Genomic DNA, 23272 nt, shown 5'->3' on the forward strand with positions numbered 1-23272 from the left:
GAGGGCCAAACGGACGGGTGAACTACCCAGTAGATACCCGAGATCCTAAGTGACAGGCAATACAGCCAACCTGCACCCAGCGGGCGGGGCTCCCCGCGTGGCTTCCGTTCCCGTTGTGTGAGGGGCCGAATCCCTAACGGCCTCCGCGCTGCTCCTGCTGCCGCCGGCCTCTGGCGCCGGGCCTGGGGGCACGGCGCCGTCCTGCGGCCTCCCCCGCTCCCCGCCGCCGCCCCGGCCCCGCTGCTCCCTTCCCCCGGCCCGCCTCGCCCTCCCGCTCCCCTCAGTCGGGCCCATCGCTCCCCTCCGAGCCCAGCCCGGCCCCCCCCCCCCTGCCCCCGGCCAGCCCCGCCGCCCGCCTCAGCCCCGCCGCTGCCCGGGGCCCCCCTCTGCCGAGCCATGTCGCTGCACGGGAAGCGGAAGGAGATCTACAAATACGAGGCGCCCTGGACCGTGTACGCCATGAACTGGAGCGTCCGGCCGGACAAGCGGTTCCGCCTGGCGCTGGGAAGCTTCGTGGAGGAATATAACAACAAGGTGGGGAGCGGCGGCGGCGGGGCCGGGGCGGAGTGAGGGGAAGGAGGGGGGCGATCCTCTCCACGCAGCGGTTCACGGGGCTCCGCAGTCCCGGGCACGGCCCCCGCCGGTGGTGAGGCGGGGGGGGGAGCCTTCCTGCCTTGCCCTCGGCACCGGGGGCTGTGTGGAGCCTTCGGGCGCTCCCCTGAAGCGCGGGCTGCCGGCCGGGAGTCCGGCTGGTTTCCTCGCTGCGGGTCCTCAGCGCTGGGAGACAGAGACTGGGGTCGGGCAGAGCCCGTGGGTGCTGCTCCTCAGCCGGGAGGGTCCCCTCGCTTGAGCACAGCTGGCCTGTGTTCAGTAGGGAGGGAAGTTTATGGCCAGGACTGAAGTTTGCACCTGTGTGGGGTGTCTGAGGCTGTCGGGGATGTTGTGCTGTTCTCATTACACTTTCTTGCTGTGGAGGACTGCCGAGTGATAACTTTCTTCATAAGTATATAAAGCGCGTTCACCGATTCCTCAGTAGCTTTACTTTTCTCTGAGAACAAGGGTGTAATGAGGCGTGAGATTATATCTTTAGTGTTTCCAAGGAGATGCAAGCAGAGAACCTTACACTGGTGATAAAGACTACGTGTTCACCTCTCCAAACATTTGTGCAGTCATTTCTGAACGGACTTTAATGTGCTAGTCTGGTATAATGAATTCATATAAATGGAAGAGAGATGAGGAGATGGGCATAGCTGAAGAGCATCTTGAAGTTTGTGGGAAACTAAGATTTTTCAAATACACCTTTGTGTGTTTATAGTGTGTGTCCTTTGTAGCTTTGTCAAGCTGTTCAATGGGGGTTGCGGAAATAATGTCGGAAAGTTGGTGTTGGGCCTTGGGCTTGGTGCAAGGATGTAGTGAGAGAGGGGGTGGTGGTAAGGCAGGGATGACAGCTTTTACAGTGGTTAAATTGCTGCTCTTGTGGCAGTCCTAGACATTATACTTCTGAGCACGCTGTGGTTCGGATGATATGAGTTGGCTGCGTTCAAGTTGTCTCCTTATGCTGGTGAGCACTGTTGTGGTTCTGGGACAGCTGCTGGGGAAGGGCAGGTCCCTGAGCTGGAAAACCTTTCATTTGTTTAAAGACCAACTTGAAAAAGTTTTTGTAGTCTGTCCTCAGAGAAGCTAAAATAATAAACTTGCAAACAAGTTTTTGTTTAGAGGTGGTGGACTTAGGTAGTAAGGGAGTATACATTTATGTTGCCTTCACCTTCATAAGTTTGGGCCATTCTGTGGGGTTGCTCTCAATTACAGCGTGATCAGGTCTGCTTTTCAGTTTGGGCTTCAAGTCTAAAGCAGTGGAGTCAATCCCTCTCTTCTCTACCCTTTACAGTCACAGTTGTTGCAGACAGAAATTGTGTAGGTTTATGTAAATTACTGCTGTCTGTAAATATTCCCCAGGGCTTCTCCTGACCTCTGAGCTTTGAGAATAACTCTTCTGTTGACTTCAGTCCATATAAGCACCACATGCTATGAGACCTATGTGGTCTAAAGAGCTGGGAACTAATTGTATGAGAATGAGATGCCAGTCTGGATGCTGCTGCTGTAGAAATAAAGATGATGTGTGATTAAAAATTAAATCTGTACAATAAATGCAGTGGAACATAACCTCCACTTTGCTGAGCGTTTTTGCTGTGTCTCTGAGCAGTGGGGTTTTTTGTGGTTTTCTTGTTTGATGCTTTTTGTAGTGCTTTCAGTACAGCCTTCCGCTGTAGGAAGATAGTGAACAGAGAGCTGTCTTGGGTAATTACAAGCGTTGTTACTGCTTAGAGTATTGATGTTGTCCCCTTTGCTTTGGGGACCAGAACAAGCTTGGGAGTGGTGTTTTCATCTGCACTGTCCTTGTGGCGTCTTTCTGTGACTCTCTGAGCTTTGCTGAATCTTTTAGAGGATACTGAAACACTCAGGGAACAGCTTGATGCTCCAGATTGGGAACTCTTGGACAGATACTGTACGGTTGTGCTATGTGCACGCTAGTTGTAAAATCTTTCAGCTCCAGCTTCTATCCATGTAAGTGGTATAACTAAAGGAACAAAAGGAAAGGACTGAAGTTACCCTGTTTGAGTAGTCTGTAACATTGTGCTGCAAAGGGCCTGGAGCAGTTGGTTTTATAGCCTGACTTCTGTGGTAAGCAGAAATCTAAGATTTTTAGTGGGCATGTATGGAAAGCTCTGTCCTGCATAATTTGCCCTTCACAGTTGAGATGTTTTGTATTGTCAGCTTCTGACATCAAAACACACTTATAGGTACAGTTGGCACTAATTACAAGGATAATGAAAACTCATTTTCACTCCAGCTTTCTCTTTGCACTCATAATCTTAGATGTTTCTGACAAGCTCCAAACAACGTTTGTGTTCCTGATGTTGCAATGTCTTTTTCCAAATAACTGGCTTTCTTCCTTGCCCTTAATACAGAGGGGAAAAAAACCAAAATAGTCTGGAAAAGCAATTCTAGCTTGCTTAAAATCTAACCAAATAGGTGAATATACCTTTTCCTTATTACTCTGTTGTTTTAGGGTTTCTTTTAAAAAGGTGCTTTTAAAGAGACTTAATGCACCACGTGTTTGTTGCAGCAGAAGTGCTCACTGTAACTGAATTACAGTGAAAGAAAGAGGAGAGATTCTTGTCTCATTCGTCTCTGATTTTCTGTTTCTGTAGTAATTACCAGAGCTTGAAGTACTTACGGGTTACAAATATGAAATGACTGTTTACACCTCTGTTTCACAGGGAACTCAAATCTATTGACTGCCAAACCGTAATTTACTGCTGTCCCCAGTTCCCAGACTGTAACCTCTGTCAACCCCCACGCTAACAAGCTGTGTAGCATATCAGAAAGCTAGTTGCCAAGAGCTGTTAGAACCCCAAAGGAGTTTTTTTTCAGCTTGTGCACCTTTGCTGATCAAATCGCTGGTACAAGAAGAGAGGTGACTTGCTCCAGTTGGAAGAACTAAAATTATTTGGGGTAGTGTTTTCTGAACTTCTTGGATTAGGAAACTGCTGTCAGCCTTAATAATGTCTTATGGATCACTGGCGTCATGGGAGGGAAGGGAGGTGTTCATGAATCTGACTGTTAATGCTGTTCTGCAGGCTCCTGGCTATGGCTTCATGCATCAGGAAAAATCAGTGGAAAACATCGGGAAAGGCTGATTTGGGAGGTCTGTCTGCAAGACAAAACTGGAGTCCAGTTTAGAAAACAGCAGAGAGTGGTGCTGTACGCTGCTCACTCCCATCGCTGGAGCAGACTGACAGGTTATGACCATGTGCTTCCCAGGTTGCCACCTCCTCCTCAACAGTGCCTCAAATCAGGGAGCGTTCAGCGTGGTTGTTTTACTAGGGAGTCATTTTATCTGTAAGTTTTAGAGTTGCAAGGAAAAATTGATTGCATGTTGAAGATTAATTGGTGCAGTGAGATCTTTCTGATTGTACATGACCTTAAAGTAATTGTGAAATGTCGTTCTTGGTAGTTACTAATTAGATTAAAGGAATGTAGGTGTTTTTTTAAAGTACTGTGAACTCACTTCACTGTTCCTCAGAAAATGCAAGAAAAAGAAGTAAGCTGTTACCAAATTCTGCATTGTTTAATTCTGTGTCTGATTCTTTTGGGTCATGTTGAAGAGAGATGTAGTGGGTTTTTTTTTTTGAAGTTAAGGAATGCTGATTGACGGCAGTTCTTTACTTGGGTGCACTGTTGCAATTAAGCCTTATGTTCGTAAAGGCTTGGATTATGATAGGAAAATCCACATCCAGTTTCAGCATATCTTGATGTATTGTAGAAACGTAATTATTTAGCATCCTAGCTACTGTCATAGCATAATTGCAGAACTAATGGAGATCAAGCACACTGGTCCTCATTTTCCTACTGGAATGAGTTACAGGTAGATGTCGAATGGTTCCAATTGTATCTTGACTGGCAGTTACTTTCCTGTTAGCATCACCTCAGTCTTATCAGGGCTGGATTTCAGGCAGTCTTTCGTGCAGTAGCTGGCAGCAGCAAATCTTGCCTCACTTGCAGGAGGGCGAGACAGGGCTCTAATAGAAGGATCATCCTGAAAATAATTCCATCATTCCATCTCCTTGTGTTCAGCCTGCCCAAGAAGATGAATAGAGGGATTCTGTAATCACTGTATGTGATCAAGTCCGAAGAGAAGAGTCATATTTTTGAATATGCTGAGCTAGAAAAGAATCAAGCTTCTCAAGCAGTATTTTCTGCTTCTGCTCCTGTCTCCGGGCAGACCAATGCCTCCTGCTCGGAGTTATCACAGGCTGCTGCCGGGTCTGACAATCAGTGTCAGACACCTGATCTTCAGCAGTTGCCAGGAGCTCTAGTGTTGCTAACACAGTTTTTGTTCTCTAACCTGGCTTGCACCTAAAAATGTCAAAGATCACAAAGATATGGAGTTGCTACACAGTCGTTGCTTTTTTTTCAGATCTGATGAGCGGTTAAACGTGAGTATGCAGTGCAGGAATAATGTAAATTTACACCAGTGAAAGCTGGTCCTCTGCTCTTTGAGATTTGCTCCTGGTTAGGAGTATGTTGATTCCTTTGTGTAGGCTTAGTACACTCCTACTGAGCTGGAGACAGCATAAGCAAAGAAGAAATGATGAGAGGTCATTCGTCTTCTGATCCTGACCTTGCCACAAGATTTGCTGTCACCAAGGACAGTTTGCTTCCTTTGTGAAATCCGCTTAGTATTTCTGATCCCTAAAGGAGTTAGAAAGCTATTTGTCAATCACTTCAGAAGGCTGGGAGAGTCCTGACTGATTCACACTGGAGCCTGAAGTATACGAAGGAGTAGCTGTAACAGAGTGCAAGGCAGACAAATACACAGTTTTTAGAAGCATACTTGGATATGTTGTTGAGGGTTTGTTAGGGAGTGAAAAGCATGGATTTTCTCATTGTAGTGTGGGGGGGACGACAACATTTGCATTTAAGAGCATCTCTAAATGGACTCATAGCTGCTAATGATATAGTCTAAGATCCACTGAAGCATTTGTTGGGGTTTTTTGTTATGTGGAAAAAAAATAGGGTAGCTTTCTGGTCTAGTTTAAATGTGTAGTTTATTAACCAAATTGCTTATCCCAGAATATTTAGGATTTTTCCAGATAAACTTCTTGGGGGGGGGAAAACGTCCATTAAGCCACTGTTTCCAAGAGGAAGCTGCTGTGTGGAAAGTACTAGGAAATTCCTACGATGAGCAGCTTACAAACTAATTGTGGTGAGTTGTCTCCGTAATGCTTGTGTCTGGGTAGCATTTAACACAGTGGGACTTTCATCTGGTTTAGGTCTTGTAATCACTGCTAGGTTAAACATATCCTCCCAGCACCATATTGTTTTCTGACTACTTTCTGACATGTCAATATTTTTCTAATAACATAATGTCTGGGAATTCAAGCATTACTTCAGGTGCTGTCATGGCCAAACTGTGCAGAGATAGTTTCTTGTCTGCTCTGTCTTGCATCACTCTCACAACTGGGCAAGTTAGCCCTTCCCACTGTCTCATTACTGTGCAAAAAACCTAATTTGGAATGCAGTTACCTAGAATCTGTCATCAGACCTGCTTTCTTGGCCTTTTCACATAAAACATTTGACTAATTATTTAAATATTTCACCTTCCCAGTTCTTGAAGTTTGAATTCTATTTGACTTTCTGACTCTCTGATGTGATTAATCTGTACCTTAATTTTGTGCAGTTGTGACAGATAGTTTTAGTTAATGTGATGCTGAAAACAGCTTGATAGCTAGCTGACATGATCTGTCACGATCTGCAGAGTTATGGCCAAGAACTCCATGATGCAGGCTTTAATTGTGGGTGGCTGTTGTGCAAAGTACAGCTTGTCCTGCTCTCTGAAGACAACATTGTGAGCATCAGTTCAGTTAAAGATGACTTGGAATAATGTTTGTGAAGTTAAAGTCTGTAATTTAAACTAGGCTTTGCAATGTGGAAAAGAGAAGGGTGGTCTTTAATCCTTTAGGATTAGATTTCAATTCATTTGAGATCATCTCCTCAAAGTAAAGCGCTGTGGTGATTACGTAGACTTCACTTTGCTTACGTGCTCCCACTAGGTAGCAGAGCTTTAATGGTTTCTCATTCCATTGACAGGATGGTCCCTTTATATTGTCCTTGAGGTTACAGAAGGTGTCCTTCTGAAATGCAGTCAGTCTTATTGCTGTAATTATAAATGAGTATTCTGATAAAATGCTTTCTTTCACGTATGGCTTCTTATAGGTGCAGCTTGTTGGTTTGGATGAAGAGAGCTCAGAATTCATTTGCAGGAACACCTTTGATCACCCCTACCCTACCACAAAGCTTATGTGGATCCCAGACACCAAGGGAGTGTATCCAGACCTGTTGGCAACCAGTGGTGACTATCTGCGCGTGTGGAGAGTGAGTAAATCCACCCTGAAAAAAGATCAACCATGGTATTAACTGTGTTGCATATGGATCACATTTTTCCTCAAGACCAGATTTCCTGAAGTGAGTTATTTTCCTTTCAGGGTGTCTTGCCCTTGCTGCAGTATGGAGGTTAAGAAATAAAATCAAGTCAGAGAACTTGATAATTTGTTTTATTAATTGCAATAATGTGACTAAATATGAAGGCTATAGGAGAAGCAGCATTATGATGGTAGTTGCTGTTTTAATCACTTTACTGAAGATGGAGATGATGATTGTGTTTTCCAGAGCTTTAGGATGTAAAGCTCAGAGGAGAGAAACCCAGGATTAACACCTTATGTGTTGGAAGTGCAAGTGGAACAAGTCGTGTGATGGTGCTATTTAAGTCAGATGTTTCCCTTTTTCTAAAGGTGGGTGAAACAGAGACCCGACTGGAGTGTTTGCTGAACAATAACAAGAACTCCGATTTCTGTGCTCCACTAACATCATTTGACTGGAATGAAGTGGATCCTTACCTTCTAGGTGAGCCTGACAAAATGCTACATTTTCAGCATGGAAAAGACACGCTTTTGGATTTAGTCTGGTGCAGTCTGGGCTCTGACTTACTGCTGTGTCATTGCATCTCACTGGTTAATTTAATAACTAACCAGTGGACAGACTTCTGCATTATAGAAACTGCCATTGTCTTAGGTTAAAAATAATAATAACAGAAATAATAATGAGTGGCTCATGGAGACTTTTTTTGCGTTGAAAGGTGCCCTGTCCAGTACAGAATGGGTCACTTAGGTTGGATTAGAGGTGTTGCTTATTTGAAGATGGGGAGTCAGTCTTTAGGGCTGGTGAGCTGTTGTTGTAGTGCTAAGTAATGATGTAAATGAACTCTGATTATTTCAGTGTGTGCTGGAGTGGACAGAAAACTAAGTGCCAAGCTTTTTTTTTTGTGTGTGTGAAGCCATTTCAGCAGCAGGAGTAAAGCCAGGAGCCCTTATTTCAGTTGGAGAAGGGGGCTGAATGCTTAAGGTTTAATTGTAGCCTATGGGACAAATGGTGAATCCAACATGACTGATCCAGCAGAGGTTTGTTTTCCAGAAGAGTACAGCCATTTATGTCACAGGGATTTGCCCAGAGATTAACAGTGATAATATGTCTTAGTAATTATTTACCACATGATTTATTTTTTGTGTTGCATCTCTCATCTCTTAAGAGCTTTACTGCTAGCCCCACCTTCAGTCCACAGAAACAATCAATTAATAATAACACGCTGTTGCAACACTGTGACTGAATTTTGATTTTGGCATGTATATGAGACTTAGAGGATGGAAAAGTTCATCTCAGCATTGCATCAGGCTTCTGAATAGATTGAAGTAGACATGAGCTATTTACACTTTATTCCTGTATGGAAGACTATTTTTGCAGAGAAAAGGTTTGGGTCATTTAAATGCATGGCAGACTGTTAGCTGTTTGACATTCTTGGTTTTCGTTGTATGCTGTTCTTGTAGCTATTTTGATCTGTACATGTCAGAGGATATTACATTAATCCAGTAAGTGATTAAATAATTTGTGAGAGTATTAATTTTGCTGACAGAAGTGTTTTTGTTTCAGGTACCTCTAGTATTGACACAACCTGCACTATTTGGGGTCTGGAGACAGGGCAGGTTCTGGGAAGAGTAAATCTGGTCTCTGGTCATGTGAAGACCCAGCTTATTGCACATGACAAAGAGGTGATGGCTTTTTTTGATTATTTACTTTACATATTTTAAAGCGGTAGAAAAGGAACAGAACTGTTGTGTTTTCCCCCTCTTTCTTGAAAAATCTAATGATCAAAAAAGATGATTTATCTAAGTTTAAGATACACAGTTATGAGTTCCAAATTAAAACTATACTTCTGGCCATCAGAACCACTCTATTTACTCATCATAAAATCTGGACTTGAAAATATGCTTGTTTTACTAGATTATGCTCCAGAATATTTTAGAAAAATGAGGTAAAACTTCAAACTGGAATTGAAATCAACTGCATATCAAAGGCAGTAAACAACTTGCAAGATTCTTTCATTTTAACATAATGGTACTTTTCAGCAGTTAATATAAAAAAAATCCGAGTCTGGGAGATTGGTATGTTTAGTTTCAGTGAATGATCCTATAATGACACAACCCTGTTAAGTGTTTGCCCCTTCCTTTTGGCAAATGTAGTAACTAAACACTTGCTAGGAACATCAAGTATTTGACAGAATATGTTGCAACTAGATCTGCTATCCATATGTAAAATGCATTTTACTGCAAATTAGGAGTCAGCGTGCTCACTAAACCTATGTTTTTCCCTGTCCTGTTACTGAGCAGGTGTATGACATAGCATTTAGCCGTGCAGGTGGTGGGAGAGATATGTTCGCTTCAGTTGGTGCAGATGGCTCGGTGAGGATGTTTGACCTCCGTCATCTGGAACACAGCACCATCATTTATGAGGACCCACAGCACCATCCATTGCTGCGTCTCTGCTGGAATAAGCAGGATCCCAACTATCTTGCTACAATGGCCATGGATGGCATGGAGGTAAGGCGACAGCTCGTCTTCTGTAGGTGCTATCAGTTGTGATTTTTTGGGAGGTGGCTTGGTCGTAATTAGTAGTCTTTGAGAGCAGTGTTTGCTTGTCAACCACATCCTTTAGGAAAGGGCTGTATTTATGGCCTTGGCTCAAAATACTTGGTTTTCTGAAGAAACAAATTGAAAAAATGCAAGTCATTAATGTAGTTGGTTGGTTTTTTTTTTTTCCTGAAGGTTGTGATTCTAGATGTCAGAGTTCCCTGCACTCCTGTTGCCAGGTTAAACAACCACAGAGCATGTGTAAATGGAATTGCTTGGGCACCTCATTCTTCGTGCCACATTTGTACAGCAGGTAAGTGTGATCCATACCTATCCAGCTGCATTGGTGAATCAGAGAGTCTTTCACTGAATTTGCAAAATCCCTTCTCCAAAAGTTCATGTAGTTCTCTGCCTGCCTTTTGCTAAAGAATACCTTCAATTTGACAGCCCTTTATTAGTGGCTTTCCTAAAATCCTAAAATTTTTGTGGAAATAGGCACCTGCTAGAGCTTCTTATGTGGAAATAGTGAGCCCAGTGCCCAAACTGTGCATCTGCTGTGACTAAGCTGTGTTATGTTAATGCTCCTTAGTTTTTTGCAATCTAGTTTTTAAATGTCTTCAATTGATATGAGTTCCACTGATCATTTGTTTTTCAACTCTGTGCTGGGTAATGTGTAATGATCCAAACTTATTTTTTTTGAGCGTAGTGGTATCATTGTACCTCTGGCTTGAATAGTCATCAGGACTGCAGCAGCCATATCCTGTCTAGCTTCTTGGACTAGATGCTGGTTAGTAGTCATGTATGGAGATGTCTTTGTACCTTGCTTCTCCTTATGACTTTCTCTTCTGTTTGCAGCGGATGACCATCAGGCTCTCATCTGGGATATCCAGCAAATGCCTCGTGCCATTGAGGACCCTATCTTGGCCTATACAGCAGAGGGAGAAATCAACAACGTACAGTGGGCATCAACTCAGCCAGACTGGATAGCTATCTGCTACAACAACTGCCTGGAGATTTTGAGAGTGTAACATTACTGCTTCATGCCACACTGAGGCAGGGCTGTATAATTTCCCCTCCCCTCTAAAGTAAGAACAACACAAGTAAAGTGGCCAGTATCTGTTGTTGCTTTGCATCTACTGTTACAAGAAACTGTTACAAGAATCAATGGCAGGTGTCTCCTGTCGCTCCAAGACTCTAAAATGCAGAGACATGCTGAGCCTCTTGGACCTTCTGGGTTCTCATTTTCTTTTTTTTTTTTCCTCAGTTAAAGTTCTGTATATTGGTTTGTTGACTGTATTAATAAGCTTGCAGGCTTTTAAGTTGCTGCATATGTCCATGTGTTTGTCAGCCAGCTGAGGCAGCACATCAACTAGTTTAATAGATGCAAGTGCAAAACAAGGTGAGGAAAGAGACATTGATGTTAACAGCCACCTTGGCAGGAATCTTTTATCATTCCTGTTGTTGCTGCCTCTAAACTGTTTAAACGTTTGTATGGTTTTTATATATTGGGCAAACTTTCTACTGAGTAAGGTTTTTCTCCCTAATTCTTACTTTTGATATGTGGTCCACTTCCAGATGCCCAAAGCAAGATCTATTCGTTGAAACAGATCACAATAACACTGCAGGCTCCCTGGCAGTAAAGGCCTGCCAGAATTAACTGTTGCCTTGGCTCTCTATACCTGGTTACCTGGGCAGAATTTTCTGGTGCTGTGAAGTACAAGTACTTGTTGCACAATTTCTTTACACTTTTCTGATGCTAGAGGCAGTTGTTGCTATGGTAGGCCTTATTTTTAAATTATAACTGAATTTGTGTTTATCTTGCAGTTGTGTTAGCTAACAGAACGGTAATAGGTTTCAGAAAGAAGATAGTGCATAACTTAAGCTCCCAGGAGGTAAAGGACTCCTGAAAAAATGTGATTTGTAATGGACTTGGGATTGACACTTCCAATCAAAAGATCTCCCCTCAGAAGACTTACTATCTAAACCAAAATAAAATGGTTTCACACTTTGTAGCTTGCTTGATGGGCAAATAATGTGAGCAAGATTTTTGTGGTTAGCCTGTACCTTGGAGCTTCTTTTCGTTTGGCCCGTGTTCCTGGGAGTTCTTGAAAGGAGTGCACAGCAATCTTTTTCCCAAAGTGTATTCGCTTTGTACTGTCAGGTCTTGTTGAATGAGCGAGATGACTTGGAAGAGCTGGTTCACTATCGAGATGAAAGCTGTTTCTCTGAAAGAAATTATTCCCTAATGTAACATACAACGATGGGTTTAAAAGGAGAGAAACTGTGCCACAGGCTAAGGTTTGGTGCTTGTCATCCTCATATCTTATGGGGATGTGCCCAAGGGCTTCTGTTTCTGTTTTGGATAGTGGATTGCTCCACAGTAATACTTTTCAATCAAAGCCGAGTGGATTAGGCAAGATAAAAATCTTCCTTGATAACATAGCTACTCGGATGAATGCTCTGCAGTACTCTACCAATGAAGACATGACAGCCATGGCTGGTCGGTAAGGGTATACCAGCTGAGTTTTGATGTAAATGTCAGGAACTATCAAAATTGTCTTTCCACCTAATGAGTATTCACCTGCAACTGGAGGCAGCATTATAAATAGTAGGACGCTGGCAAACTTGAATCTTGTCAGTTTATGCAGGAAAGGCAAGTTGGGAAAAGCGATTGCTGTGAAACGTGAAGCCGACACTGAAAGTGCTGTCAAATACAGAACAGAATTTGAAAAGTTTTGTCATTCTGGAAATACAGAAATATTCTTCTACAGGCTGCTTCTCAACATGGAGCTTAGAAAAGCACTGCCTTGTGAATTTGATAGGAATTCATTAGGGACAGCTTTATTCCATCACCCCTGTTAGTATCGGAGAACCAAGAGACTCTAACGCAGTTCAAGCTCATGTTTTGTCAATGACATTCTGTGTTCAGTGGTGGGGTTTCTGACAGAAAGCTTGATTGGACTTGAAGGTCGGTTTTTCTGATTAGCAGCAGTGCTGAGAGTGGTGTGTGCCACAGACAGATTTGATCTAGATATCGGAACAGTGTTAGCCAAACAATCAGGTTACCACTTTTTACAATGACATTTCATCTTAAACTGGAAAATACTTGTGCAGAATGAAGTGAAAATTAGGATTTTCTTATCCGAAGCATATAATGGCATTCACAGCTTTACATACTCGTATAAAAATATGTACACGGGCTTGTCATGTACTGTTTAATTACAAACGGTAGGCATAATATGCTGTGTTACTGAGAGGGAACTACCTGTAATATTAGTACTTTCTGTAGTACCCTTTATGCTTCAATGTCTCATTCTTATATAGATGGCTTGAGTAAAAGATGAGTGCATCTGTTGCTTAGCTTAATGCATCTGCAACTGTAGGACTGTGCTTTAAAAAAGACATAAGAAAATTTAGTTGAAAGTGAAGTCACTAAAAGACTCCATAGGCTATACTAAATGGCAAATGCAGTTTATTCTTAGAGGAATATGATCTATTATGCTAAGATGATGAGAAGAGAACATGTATAAAGGGGCTATTAGTCTGAATAACGAGGTAGCTTTCGGAAAGCTGTTAGAGAACAATCCTGTTACGAACCTGAAGAGAATACAGTGTCAGTCCTTCCATCCATAAAACTGCTTGAAGCTCATTTGTGAAATTGGATGCTCGTTCCAAACTCGTCAAAGGCAAGTGAAGGAATCTTGCAGGTTCCAGTGGGTTCTAAGTAAAGCTTGTATGTTGTTTGTTTAGCCAGTTGGGGTACCTTCTGGATCTACAGCATATTGCTCTGCGCATAATCTATTGTCATTCTTCATATAAAATTACATTTGAAATCACTAGAGGCTGGTTTGGAACAAGGAAATGCTGCTTAAAATAGCCTCTTTTCAAAGAAGTCACTTGAAAGGTTAATGACTGAAAAGACACAAAAATCCTCATGGGTGAGATGTTCTGTAGTGCAAATGGCACTTACAGATAGAGAAGGAAGTGAGAGACTGTGGTGCCCTTTTGCCAGCACCTGCTGACACAGTGGCAGGGAGCTAACTGTCTACTTGCTGGTTCAAGTTTATTTGCAAGGTAAAATAAAACCCTGAGTCTTGTCACTGTAGCCTGTGGATCAGAAGATACAGTTTACTGTATTTCACCCACGTAACATTCAGTTATGTTGGGTGTAAAGCCCCCAGAAGCATTATTTTTTTCCAAAGTTCATGAAAACAAATACTTTAATACTTTATCTCAATTATTTTGTGCTTACTGCACAAGCAGAGGATGCAGAGCAACTGCTTTCGAAGACCTATCCCTTGAGTATAAAGTAACATTAAGGGTAAAATCTGAGCATCAGCGAGGTTAGAAAAGCAGAAAATCACATGCTATTGCTGGTACAGGCAAGACTGATTGTGGGACAGAAAGATTTTTCTCTGACTTAAGTAGTTCTGTACCACTTCTCCAGTCGATTAATTCAAGGTACTAAGCTATTGTTTAGTTATGTTCTGTTTAAACCAGGCTTTCCATAGATTCCTACTATTAGGAGGATGACTTGTTGCTAGTATGTTGGCTCTCAACTAGGAGATCTTGGTCACATAAATCTCATTAGCGAGGTGAAAACCTACAGGAAAGAAGTTGGATGTCAAATTAGTGCATAGCACACCATCTTCGTTAATTGTCTAAATGAAATGGGCTGCGGTAGGTTGCATCTGTGGAAATTGTACTTCTGTGTGCAGGGATTTAAAAGGCAAGGATTTGAGTGCTTTGACAATCTATTTAGAAAGAAAACAGCGGTTTCAAAGAATGATACAAAAGGAGACTGATAATACAGGTTGTTCCTTATGGAACCTTGAAATGTACTTAACGGGGGAGACATTGCCTCTCATAAGTCAAAGTTAATGATCCTTTCAAAACTTAACTGTAATTACTCTCCTGAATGTTCTGGATAATACTAAAAAGATCTATTTTTGCCTGGTGTTGCAATGAGAAAGCTGCATCAGGCTTGACTGTAGATCACTGCCTGCCAGAGACTAGGTGAGGGGAGGAGTCCGATGTATTGGAATTCACAGATGCTCTTGTGCTTGTTTTAAATGTAAATGAAGAAAGCTGAGTGTGTCTGTTTTGTTCTCTTGCAGATGGCACTTTAACAAGTATATTTTTGGTAAGATTAGGAGGAGAGTCATCTTTTCCTCAGCCCTTTTATGGTAGGCATTTGTCTGTGTTTTGTATAAAATGTTAAATACAATAGTCACTGAAATCCTAAACTGGCTACGGTTGTCAGTATCTAGTGCACCCTCATCTGTTTCTGCTGAACACCAAAAACATGAGCACTTGACAATACTGTTAAACTGAAGCTCTGTATTCTGAGACTGACACAATCTTGCAAGGCAAACTCAAATAATATAGTGCTGCTTGTCACCCAGAGAGTCCCTTTTGCTTTGCTCGGGAACTTGACGGTGTTTGGGAATCGTCTTTCCTACTGTGTGAGCATGCTGGCAGTAGTGGCAGGCTGGTTGTGTGAAGATGTAGCTGGATTCTTTGGATAACTTATTTTTGTGCTGGAAGAAATGCAGCCACCGTCTGTAAACTCACACAGCCTGAACTCTTGAACTTGTCAGTTCCTTATGTTAGTGGTGTTTTAACTCTTTCAGGACATACTGAAAAGGATGAACAGCAGCAAGGGTATGCTCTTGGCTCAACAGATCGCGCAGTTACAGTTCCATCAAAGTACTGAAGGGCTTAGTCTTCCTACTGCTGCTTAGCAAAATGGTCCTACCACCTCAGATCCACACTGTGTTATCCTGTCAGTTAACACAAGCTCACTGATATGTGTTTCCTGCTTTCTACTGTTAGACCAATATTCCCGAGCAGGCCTGTACGTATTGTACAGCGGACATTAAAAGGTGGTGTCCAAAATCAGTCCTGGAATGGGCAAGGTACTGTCAACTACGTCCCCGTTTCTCTTGATCTTTGCAGAGAATCCAGGGAATGAATTCTATGTGACACTTAAAGAGCACTTTCTCATACTTAGAGATGCAGCTGTATTTTGCCCTGCTTATCCAAGAAGTCAGGAAAGTTTCTTTCTCAAGGATATTGAGAGGAGATTAACATGCCCCTGACTCTTTTTTTAGGAAGAGATCTCCAGAACTTTGATCAGCACCTTTCACCAGCACTAAAAAACAGTAAAAATGCAGCCAAGTATCAGTCACTGAATGCTCATCCAGCGATTCATGGCAGACTCCGGAGTCAAAGGCACTTTTGAGACTTGCTGCTGCCTGATTTCAGATGGTAACTTTGTCTGCCAGGTATCTCGGTGGCCTTTTGCGCAACCTCTGATACTCAGCATCAAGCTAGAATTTCCATAATCATTAAAAAAAAAAAAAATCCATGTGGCTTCCATTGAATTTATTTCTTTTCAGAAAATCTAACAAAATTAAGAAAGAAGCTATTCCCTGAAGAGAATATTGTGGCCATGAGTAGCTGCAAGCCCATGTTCTAGCTCTCATCCCTTGGAGTTTGCTTTCCTGTCTGCGAGACGTGCGACTGTCTTCTCTGTTAGCGATGAGGATCGGTCTGTCAAATCTGAGAAGGCAGAAATGCAAGAGCCAGTGAATGAAAGAGTCCTAGTACAGCTGAGAAGCAATGCGTTGCTTTTTCTGACAACCTGGTAAATATGAATTATGAAATCTACTGTTTAAAAGGAACCTGTTTTTTTAAAACTTGGGTTGCTAGCAGTGTACAATGTAATTTAAATCTGTTGCGCCGAAGCATTTTTGTTACCAGTAGTCAAGTAGATGTTTACTTTTATGTGTGTTTTCCCTTCTGCTCTTCCCATTCACAGTCCCGTTGTGGTAATTTCCTGAAGGTGTAATCTTTGTAGCATGATTGTACAAACATCCATATGAGATTCCTGACTTCTTGTTCTCACTAAAATATGTTAAAGCAATAGTAGTTTTACTTCTGTCCTTCTTTTCTCCACCTTCCGCATTGAGATTTGCAACTTTGCTACTATACTGTCCTAGAGGAATCCTAGTATCCTGCTATTCAACAGACATATGTTGTTGACATGGATAACTGAAGCGTCCCTATATTCCTTTATTTTTATGGAGAAAATACAAAAGGTTTTGTTACAATGGATTTTAACACCTGAGTCATGGAACCATATTGTTGAAACTCTGTAAATTTTAAGGCAATTTTCTGAAATCGCTTGAAAGTGAAATGTTGCATCCTTTTATGCTATTTCCTGCTTCCTGTGTAGTTTTATTCAGATTTTTTAACCTTCTTTCTAAGTTTCAGCCTCCTGTGTATTAGGTACAGTATTTTCTGCCTTTCATACTTTGTAATAAAAATGGAACGTTTGTAGATTGACTGCAGTTCACTGTGTGGTGAGTTAAAAACTGGTGCCTGTGGGGGCGAGCAGGGAACTACTTCAAATAAGCTTCCTCTAGCCTGTGTGAAGTTCATTGCTGTAGAAGGGAGGGTGATTGCTTTCTTTTTTCACTACAAAACTGGTGAAGTGTATTGATCTCTCATCCTACTGATACCCAAACAAACCTGGTAATTCTAGCTATTCTAAGTTGTTGGTCACTCCAAATAATTATGTTGTTAGGAACCTGGTCACAACAGAACTTGGTTAATGTTTAAAGTACACCTGCATTTACTTTCTTAAACCTACTACTTGATCCCTGTATATTAGTGCTGCTGGTGCTTGTTCCCTACACAACAAATGGTAATTATCTGCCTGCATGTTTTTGGTTTTTTAAGATGAGGGGAAGAGGGATTTTTTTTTTTTAATTCAAATAATTGGTCTCTAAGGCTTTTTGAAGGCAAGCAAATTGAAGACAAAGCAATTAGGAACTTACTTAGCTTCTAAGTCTCTCCTGTGTACGGTTGACCTCTATTAAAGGGTGGTTTTTTTCACAGGCTCAGTCAGTGGTGGTGTCGTTGCTAGAACTAGAACCTAGAGGGGAACAGGCTGGCAGAACTTGGAAATTGGTCTTCACCTTAGACCTTGGTGAGCAGGACTGATGACTTCAGTATTTAGATTAACTAGTTCAACTAAGCTGTTGTCTGACAACATTGGATTCCTCTCTAATTCTTTGTGTACTGACTTTGAAATAAAAGCTTATTAAGCTTCGTGACCACAGTGGGAAGAGTTGCCTGTAAAGATGCTACAGTGTTTTTAAGCTATATATGGACTGTGTTCTAGAAATCCATATTTGGAAAAGATGCTTTCCTTCTACGAATTGTTTGTCTTTTACCCTGGAAATGTATTTACATCCTCCTCAATTTTTTCTGTTTTGCCTTTTTTTTTTTTTTTTTGCTTGGATTTTAGTTTGGAATTCTCCAAAGAAACTTTCTCAGCTTCCACTCCAGTGGAAGAAAGCAACTTCTGCAAACTGGAGCTGCTAATGCAAAAAGTCTGGAGCTGGTAGATGATATGAGAAACAGACTGCCTGTCAGTGTGGCGAAACAAGTACTGTAGGGAATATGGGTAGAAAAAGAGGCAAGGAGGGGTTCTCTGCCTTTTGTAAATACTAAGGAACATCTGATATCTGGCAGGGCTGACTTGCTTGTCCTGTGATCCTGGGAAAGTCACTTCTCTGATACAGCTGTAAGTGAAAAGCACATGATTAATCACTGATCAGTAAGTGGCATGTAACTATTTGAAATAAATCCTCCACAACAACACAATATACTACCCACAGGCATAGAGAAAAGGTGGTGTCTGAGATGATTTGGGGGCCTGTGATGGTTACAATCATGTAATCCTGTGCTTTTATTAGTGCTGCCCTATGAGTAGTCCAGACTGCCAGCACAGAAGGAAGTAATGATCTAAAAGCATATAATATTTTTAACATCCTTCCTCCTTTTCCTTGTCTGTGGTTTTGCCCACTCCACAAGCAGAATGGTTTCTATTTTTTAACCAGACAGCTTCAGAGCCCCCTCTACTGGGGTGCTGACACAGCAGGATGGGACAGGTATGCAGCTGTTCTTCAGGGGCTGGAAAAGAGTACTTCAGGCACGCTTTTAAGGAGTTTTCACGTGGTTGATGTGTTCTGCTGGAGGTGAGGTAAGATTTGATCAATACATGTTCTGCCACGCTGTCCTGAAGTTGGATTATTATGTTAGTTTTCCATTAACTCTGTGTTCAGGTTTTCAAAACTGAGATCACCAGAAAACATCAGCAGAGTCAGAGCTGCCTGGAATCAGATAGATTTCTCTCAGATCTGCAGAAAAGAGCGCAGAACACTTTCATGCATCCTTTGCAGGTTTCCAGGGTTTCTCCTCGTCTTCCCTTAATTTTTTGTTTCTTCTCACTGCTCCTGCTCAGTGTCTCTAGCTGTGGAGTCTGAGATGTAGAACAAGGAAGTTTTGGCATGGGACAAGGCTCAGCCTGGAGACTGCTCAGCTCCCCAGGAAGGATGTGTCTACCTAAACAAGACGGGAAACGGGAAGGAAAGAAGAAATAGTACATCTGATAGCAAGGCGAAGAGGGTCTTTGAGTCAGTCAGGTATGTTTCAGAAAATGGAAATACTACCAAAATAGAAAATAAGATGATGGCATAGTGATTAAGAGACTGGGAGAAGATGCCAGGAGTTAAATCCCAAAGGTCTACTCCAGACTTCCTGTGTAACTTTTAACAAGTCACTGGCTCTCTGTGCAATGCCCTTTAATCCCTAAAATAGGGATTACATTTCCTTTTCTTACTTCATGCTGCGTGACAGCATTAAACAATTAGGCCTTTGTAAAGTTCCTTTAAAACCAATGGACTAACTAAAAACCTAGTAGCTCCTAGAGAGTCTTGGTGAGTATCTCTGCTGCTGATTTTACAATAAATGGTCTCAAACAATCTCGATAGCTTTAATTTGAAGACTTAAGTATGTTTTGTAGTTGTAGTTGCTGTTTACAGGAATGAAGCTTCTCTTCTGGAAAGCTGCTGCTTTGAAAGGATGTGGGCAATCTGGGTGGAAAACCACAGAATATCAGTTTGTACCATAGTGTTATTAGTAAAACAAATAACCTGATTCTTATGCACAAAACTAGTATAGCGTTAAGTAGACAGTAAAGGTGAAAAAGGAATCATTCATTTTTTCTCAGACAACATTGGGGCACCTACTTCGGTAGAAATTTTCCTTCCAGTTCAGGAACGGTGTAGCAGCTTGTCTGGGGGGGGGGAGCAAGGGAGTTCTGCAGTGGTCCAAAAAAATGCCTAATGGCACTTGCATATAGATAGTCTTGTGATAGTGTTGGTAAAACGAGAACAGAACCACAAATCAGCAGATAAAAATTGCTGGTTTAGACATTCAGCTTGATACATGAGTGAAGCAATGAACTGTTAAGGACAAATCATTCTGTTTTCAATTTGACAAAGTGGGGAAATAAAGCTTCAGTGAAATCCAGACGTCCTGGGCAGCTGGAGATGGAAAGAGCGAGTTTTACCAGCGTGGTTGTCTCCTACCATCTGCTGGGAACTCCTGGCTCGCTGTCACAGGCTGTGACTAGCTACTCTAATATCTTTTGGATTTAAGTAAATGAAGTTTCTACACGAAGGCCACGCAATCGGTCTCATTTAACAGAACTTCATTTTTATGTGTAAACATGCGAGAAATGGAAGACGCATAAAAATACCAAAGGGTAAGGTGACGCTGGAGTGTTTTGACATCAGGGCTGGTGCAGTGGGGAATTAATAATTTCACCAGTTCTGGTCCCAAGAGTAATCTCACTAAAGCCTTCTTATAATGACCTTCGCACAAAAAAGCAAGCATGATAATTAAATTTGGTGATGAACAAAAGTAGGAGGCTTCAATAATACAAGGGAACTAGAATATCTTGGAGAACTGATGACTTTGAAGAGTGAGAAAGAGATGAGATGAAACGTAGCAGCAGAAAGTGTAAGGCTGTGAATTTAGGGGTGAGGAGAAATTTGTGAAGGATGCAAAGAGTTTATGGCTGCTTGGAAATGGTGAATAAAGGAAGCTGAGATTTACTGGTTGATAAAGGATAGTGATAAGCCATGATGAAGCTGTGAAAAGGCATGTAGAGAAGTTGGTCCAAGACCAATAATGATGCTGTCGAATGAGAGAGGAATTCAAATTAGAACAGGGGCAAAAAAGGCTACTGGGAAGATACCACAAATAGAAAGCTTGTATTAGGAAGAGAGAATGGCTTACTTGTCTATTACAATGAGCCTGAAAGGAGATATGATTATCATCTTGATGTATTTAGAGAGAAAAATAGCAGGGAAGGGGAAAGGATTATTTAAGTAAAAGGATAATCTTGACATGAAAACAAATGGCTTTAAGCTGGGCATGAAAATGGGATAAAATAAACAGTAAAGCTGCAAATGCTTTTCTAGCATCAGAGCAGTAAGAGAAGGGACTGAAAAAAAAGAGAAGTCGAAACACTAACAGCATCAGTCTGGTTTTAAGATGGGAACTCGTATTGGGTTTGTGTGGCAAGGTCATGGTAGCAGGGTTCTGCAGGGATGGCTGCTGGAAGTTTCCCCTGCGTCCCATGGAGCGAAGGGCAGCCAGCTCCAAGACGGACCTGGCGCTAGGGAAGGGCGAGCCCATCAGCAATGGTGGTAGGGCCTCTGGGAGAATGTGTTTATGAAGGGGGAAAAAAAACCTGTGCAACTGCAGCCCTAGAGAGTGAGAATATGAGAGAGCAACAACTCTGCAGAGCCCATGGTCAGTGCAGAAGGAGGGCAGGAGGTGCTCCAGGCACCGGAGCAGAGGTTCCCCTGTGGCCCGTGGAGCAGACCATGGTGAGGCAGGCTGTCCCTTGCAGCCCATGGTGGCCCACGGTGGAGCAGATCCCCACCCACAGCCCGTGGAGGACCCCACGCTGGAGCAGGAGGATGACCAAAGGAGGCCATGACCCCGTGGGGAGCCCGTGCTGGAGCAGGCTCCTGCCAGGACCTGTGGCCCCGTGGAGAGAGGAGCCCACAATGGAGCAGGTTTGCTGGCAGGCCTTGTGACCCCATGGGGGTCCCACACTGGAGCAGCCTGTTCCTGAAGGACTGCGCCCCATGGGAAGGACCCACACTGGGGCAGTGTGTGAAGAGCTGCAGCCCATGGGGAGGACCCACATTGGAGAAGTTCTTGAAGGACTGTCTCCTGTGGGAGGAACCCCACACTGGAGCAGAGACAGAGTATGAGGAGTCCTCCACTGAGGAGGAACGAGCAGCAGAGACAACGGGTGATGAACTCACCACAACCCCCATTCCCCATCCCCCTGTGCCACTCGGGGTGGGGGAAGGAGGTAAAGAAAATCGGGAGTGAAGCTGAGCCTAGGAAGAAGGGAGGGGTGGGGAGAAGGTGTTTTAAGATGTAGTATTTATTTCTCATAACCCCATTCTGATTTCATTGGTAATATATTAAATTAATTTCCCCAAGTTGAATCAGTTTTGCCCATGACAGTAATTGCTGAGTGATCTCTGCCTGTCCTTATCTTGACCCACGAGCCTTTCATTATATTTTCTCCCCCTGTCCAGTTGAGGAGGGGAGTGATAGAGCGGCTTTGGTGGGCACCTGGGTCTGGCCAGGGTCAACCCACCACAGAACTTCAAGGTGGAATCTGTGGAAGCCATCTAGCCCAACCTTCTGCTCGAAGCAGGCCAGCTTCAAAGATAGATGATTGGCTTTGTCCACAGCTTCTCGCTCTAGAGGGGCCGGATCTGTTGATCTACGCATTCCTTTACAGATTTGTGTCTCTGCCTAGTATGACATTCTGAGATCTTTCTATTATCCCATCTAGATAGTTAAAAAAAAAATGATATCACGGATATTGTTGTCATGCTTTGGCTAAATCCTAATTTCCTCCTGGTGTGTGGGATTTAGATTGCAGCGCTTGCCCACCCCTTTGAGAAATTTCCCTCTCCAATCTTGTTTTCTTCTTTGTGTGGCTTATCCAGTTGATTATAACCTCTTTGACATTGCTGTTGCGTTGCTTGTGAGCAAAACCACTTAAACAATGCACTTGCTGCTAGACGTTTGCCAGATTGAAAAGCAGCTGCTGAAACATCTGCTCAAGGTGGGTTTCCCGGCAGCAGGGTGGCCATTGCCGGGCCAGGGAAGGAGGGCTCTACTTCGTTTTAAAAAAACAAACCCCCTCTGCTGTCTCTTTTGCAGAAAAGACACTAGAAAAATATCGTCCCGCAGGTGGGATGGAAGCAGAAGCTGGGAAAGAGCAGCTGAAGCCTGGATGCCATTTTAAAAGGTATGATTTGATTTAAACGCAGCTTATGAACTTTGAGGTAGAGTTCCTGGGTTAGATTGGACGATCATAGTAATCCTTCTTCGCCCTGAAATCTGTATGAAAAGCTGTTGGGTGGTATGTTGGGTTTGGAGCTTTTCCCCCTCAAAGCTGTTTGTATTTGGTGTCGCTGGTGAGCTTTTTAGCGTGAATGCATTCTGCTTATGGCCTGTGTGTTCACATTGGCTTGACAGAACTCTTAAACCTGAACAAAATTGTCATCAGCTGTCTCGTATCAACAAGTGAGCGAATGTAACAGGTCAGCAGTTCCACTTCTAACAACAAAAACGCTTTCTCATTAAGATAAACTCCTAAAGGGAAGGGGAGGAGATGCTGAACTTCAAATACACCAGGGCCAGAGTTCACTCCTGCAGGCTGGATCCCGAGCTTCACGTTCACGTTGAGTGACTGTAAAAGATAACAGCAGTGATTATGGCGCGGAGAAGGCCTTGACAGTGAAAAAGCAGAAGAGCTGTTCATTCTGTTACTTGGACATTCGTCACTT

At 42.7% G+C, this 23272-nt stretch overlaps 1 protein-coding gene across 1 annotated transcript; it reads left to right on the forward strand.

Annotated features, from left to right (window-relative positions):
- Positions 1-138: 138 nt before the first annotated feature.
- Positions 139-16889, forward strand: DCAF7 (DDB1 and CUL4 associated factor 7). The gene is made up of 7 exons (XM_075443835.1): positions 139-534; positions 6781-6939; positions 7356-7467; positions 8548-8666; positions 9285-9494; positions 9720-9837; positions 10380-16889. The coding sequence occupies exons 1-7, from the start codon at positions 397-399 to the stop codon at positions 10550-10552; spliced, it is 1029 nt and encodes a 342-aa protein (XP_075299950.1). The 5' UTR covers positions 139-396; the 3' UTR covers positions 10553-16889.
- Positions 16890-23272: the final 6383 nt, after the last annotated feature.

The sequence above is a fragment of the Opisthocomus hoazin genome, chromosome 26 (assembly GCF_030867145.1).
Source record: "Opisthocomus hoazin isolate bOpiHoa1 chromosome 26, bOpiHoa1.hap1, whole genome shotgun sequence".
Lineage (NCBI taxonomy): Eukaryota > Metazoa > Chordata > Aves > Opisthocomiformes > Opisthocomidae > Opisthocomus > Opisthocomus hoazin.